Raw genomic sequence first — 4,521 nt, forward strand, 5'->3', positions numbered from 1 at the left:
TAACTTATGTAATTAATATAATTTATTTTTTATATTTAACACTGATTTTGACCTTAAAAAAGGACGAAAAAGTTAAACCTTAATAGATTTTCTAAAATATACTTTACATATATAGTAGTGACATGAGTCTTCTTGGGAGGTCCCCAAAAATAGTTGAAGCTCCAAATTGACTTTGCCTTTCACAATCTCAAACTCAGCCTCAAGCTTGCTTTGTTTTTCCATTGATACTACAACTCATATTTTATTAACATTGATTTATATTTTCATTAAAGTTATGCTAAAATCGAGTAAAAAGAAAATAAATTCTAAAGATTTGTTAAAGTTAATAAAGATATGTACGTAGCATGCCCCTAATTACATAAATCTTTTATTTGAAAAAGCCACAAATCTTTGAGAAATGTGATTCACTCCATCTTCTTTCAAATACACCAATAAAAATAACACCCATTACCATTTGGATCTACCATTACCACCTTTGCAACTAATACTTACACCTACTATGGTGAACCTAAACATAACCACCTTAGTAATTTTAGCTTTACTCATTTTCACCACCATCTCCACTACCACCAACGTCTCGGCCAACGCCCCTGCCGCCGCCCCCGCCCCCGCTAACGCCCCCGCCGCTGCCACCGCCACTGCCCCCGTCCATGCCACCGCCACTGCCCCCACCCCCGCAGCCGCCACCGCCAACGCCCCTGTCGCCGCCACCGCCAACTCCCTCACCACCGCCAATGCCCCCGCCCCCGCAGCCGCCATCTCCCTCACCACCGCCAATGCCCCCGCCCCCGCAGCCGCCATCTCCCTCACCACCGCCAATGCCCCCGCCCCCGCAGCCGCCATCTCCCTCACCACCGCCAATGCCCCCGCCCCCGCAGCTGCCAACGCCCCTGCCGCCGCCCCCGCCAACTCCCTCACCACCGCCAACGCCCCCGCCCCCGCCGCCGCCACCGCCAATGCCCCCGCCAACGCCCCTGCCCCCACCACCGCCAACTCCCTCCAATTAAACATGTGTAGCACCACCGATTATAAAAACACATGCCTGAAATCCCTTAGTGCCACCGGAGGAACAAAGAACCCAACCTTGGTAATATGGACAGCCTTTTCTACCGCCATCAATGGAACCCAAATGGCAATCGACGCCATATCTACCCTACTCCAATCAAATTCAATGGTGGATTACGAGATCTGCCTAGAACTCCTCGACTTGGCAAAGGATGACATCAATAAAGCCATTAAAAAGTATGAGGAGGTCACATCAACTGGGAAAAATAAGGATAAACTGTTCTCTGACATCAAAACTAGTCTTTCCGGTTCACTAACATTCCACCAAACGTGCATAGACGAGATTGAAAACATGACCACAAACGGAGACAACATGCAAGTTTTGAAGGTATCAAGAGAGCTTTCTAGTAACGCTCTCGCTATGTTAACATTCCAAGAAGACAACGTTCCTACGTCGTCGTCGTCATCGTCGTCCTCGTCGTCGTCGATTAGCAAAGTGAATAATATGTTAGTTATGGCTCCAGCACCTTCCCCAGCTGCTGCGGCTTATAAAGATGATCAAGTGTGGTTGTTCATAGTATCGAAAGATGGATCGGGAATGTTTAGCACAATTAATGAAGCGTTGAGTGCAATTTCGATTAAAATTGATAATCATATCGAAAGGAAGAGGTTTGTGATATATGTGAAATCTGGTATTTACCAAGAGTATGTGGAGATTACAAAGAAGATGAATAATATATTATTGATCGGAGATGGCCCCACAAAAACTAGGATTGTCGGAAATAAGAGTGTCAAAGGCGGATTTAAAACATTTAAGACGCCAACATTGGGTAAGTGTCACATTTTATTTTTTATATTATTCTCACTTAACATAATTATATTTTTATTAAAATATTGTTTTACTATTTTATTTCTCAACTCTATAATTATTTTTAATATATTTTATTAAATTTGGTATGATTTCACTTTTCTTTATTTTATATTTTTTTTTATTTAATAATATTTTTAAAAAAATCAATAGAACTAAATTTTATTTTATAATAATAATAATTTTTTATTTTATTTTTTAATATGACATGATAAAATATTTTATAATAAAAATTAAACATATACAATTATATTCTTAACTAATTATTTAAATATAAAATTAAAAAAATATTTTTTTGTTATCATTTTTTAATTAATATTTTTTAATTATTAATTACTTTTATAAATCCAAATAATATTCATAATATATATATATATATATATATATATATATATATATATATATATATATATATATATATATATATATATATATATATATATATATATATATATATATATATATATATATATATATATATTCAAACATCAAAATATTAATAATTAATGTATTTAACATTATATTTTGATATATTTTTAATAATGGATAAATATTAATTATTATAATTTATAATTTTATTATACATGTACATCCAAAATATTATGTTATTATTATTTATTAAATAAAAACAACAATTTTATTATTACAAAAATTGAAATGAAAAAAAACAATAAAAAGTTTAATTTTTTTCTATGAAAAATCAAATACCTAACTAGTGAGAAATAAGAATTGATTCAAAAATTTAAAACTTAAACTTTCCCTATTATTTTATAAGAAGATGACAACTTGAAACTCAAATTCTTCATTGATGCATGATTTGTGTCCATTCTGTTTGAGATTTTTTTTCCTTCTACAATACTAATTATTATTATTTTTTTAATTTTTTATTTATTTTACAAATTGTTATTTAAGATTAGAATTTGAATTTTTTTTTACAATACAATTAGACACCCTTTTAGTCATGTGAAGTTTTGTCACATTTGTCTTCTTATTTTAACCTGTTAAGTAATTTTTTTTTGGAATCTAAACATTTCAAACTATAAGGTGGTTTACATGACTTAATAAATGTGTTATTAAGGAAAGATTTTGAAAATTTTAGAAAGAGAAAGATTTCATATTAAATTTTTAGAAAAATTTAGAACCATCTAATTTGGTGTCTTTTGACTTATTTATTTTAAAAATTAAGTATTATTTTGAAAAACAATAATAGACACCAAAATTTGGTTTCATTAATTTGTTTGAAAAAGGTTAAAATATAATAAGAGAGAAATTTCATTATTCAAAGTCCATCCATGCCACCTCATTTTAAAAGCATACTCAAATTTTTACACTCTACCATAATATATATATATTTTTTTAAGATTTCATGATGTGAAAATGAGTATTGATATCATTTTTAAATATAAATTTAGTTGTGAATGGCGAGAATTTCATTGCAAGAGACATATCAATCGAAAACACAGCCGGAGGTGGGAACTATGAGGCGGTAGCCCTTAGAATAGCTGCAGACAAATCCATCATATACAATTCCTATATAGACGGTTATCAAAACACCCTTTACGCTCATGCCCACAGACAATTCTACCGCGACTGCACCATCTCCGGCACCATGGACTTTATATTCGGTAACGCCGCCGCCATGTTTCAGAACTGCAAGATCGTCGTGAAACGTCCAAGAACCAATCAAAAATCATGTGTAATCACAGCCCAAGGTCGAACAGATTCCAGATGCAACACCGGATTTATATTCCAAAACTGCACCATCACGGCCGATGAAAGCTACTCAGCTATAAAACAGAATTTAACGTCATTCCTTGGTAGGCCATGGAAGAGATACTCCAGGACTATGTTCATGGAGTCTGAAATTGAAGGTGACACATTTAAACCCTAAACACTAAACACTAAACCCTAATCTTATTATTTCATTAAATTTTAAAAATATGTACAGATGTGATTGATCCAAAGGGGTGGATGACATGGATCGGTCGTGAGGAAAATTGGTGGACGGTTTGGTACGGAGAGTATCTGAATAGAGGCACCGGTGCTGAGCATAGTAAGAGAGTTAACTGGGTTGGATTTCATAAGAATATTACCGATGAAGTGGCCGGTGATTTCGTTCCACGGCGGTTTATCGACGGCGATGACTGGATACCAGTGATGGGCATACCCTATTTTCCCAACTTTACTAGTACTGTATCCTCTCATTAAATGATATAATTTATCATTCAATAATTCTGTTTTTTTTTATATTAATTTTGTTATTTTTATTCAAATAAATTAATAAATATTTATATTTATATATATATATTATTATTAATATTTTATTTGAAATGATGAGATTCCTTATTAGATTCTTATTTTCACTCAGATCTTTGGATTAGATAGTTAAATTCTTTAAAATTAATAATTATAATTATATTGAAATTCATATATATATATATATATATTTTTTTTTTTCTTAATGTATAGAATTTACAAATTTTTGTGATCCTATGTTTGATATTTTAATAATATTGTTAATATTCATTCAATTTTTTTTATTATAAAATTTCAAACATATAAATAATAATTTTATAGTTTTTCTAAAATAAGATTTAATTGTAATTTAATGATAATTCTTATGGAATTAATTTTAAAATTCTATTGCT

The 4,521-nt window shown here is 32.1% G+C and overlaps 1 protein-coding gene across 1 annotated transcript; it reads left to right on the forward strand.

The window, feature by feature from the left end:
• The first annotated feature begins 499 nt into the window (after positions 1-499).
• On the forward strand, positions 500-4,081 carry LOC124934955 (pectinesterase-like). Its single transcript, XM_047475437.1, has 3 exons — positions 500-1,835; positions 3,286-3,744; positions 3,822-4,081. The coding sequence occupies exons 1-3, from the start codon at positions 500-502 to the stop codon at positions 4,079-4,081; spliced, it is 2,055 nt and encodes a 684-aa protein (XP_047331393.1).
• The last annotated feature ends 440 nt before the right edge of the window (positions 4,082-4,521 follow it).

The sequence above is a fragment of the Impatiens glandulifera genome, chromosome 4, assembly GCF_907164915.1.
Source record: "Impatiens glandulifera chromosome 4, dImpGla2.1, whole genome shotgun sequence".
Taxonomy (NCBI): domain Eukaryota; kingdom Viridiplantae; phylum Streptophyta; class Magnoliopsida; order Ericales; family Balsaminaceae; genus Impatiens; species Impatiens glandulifera.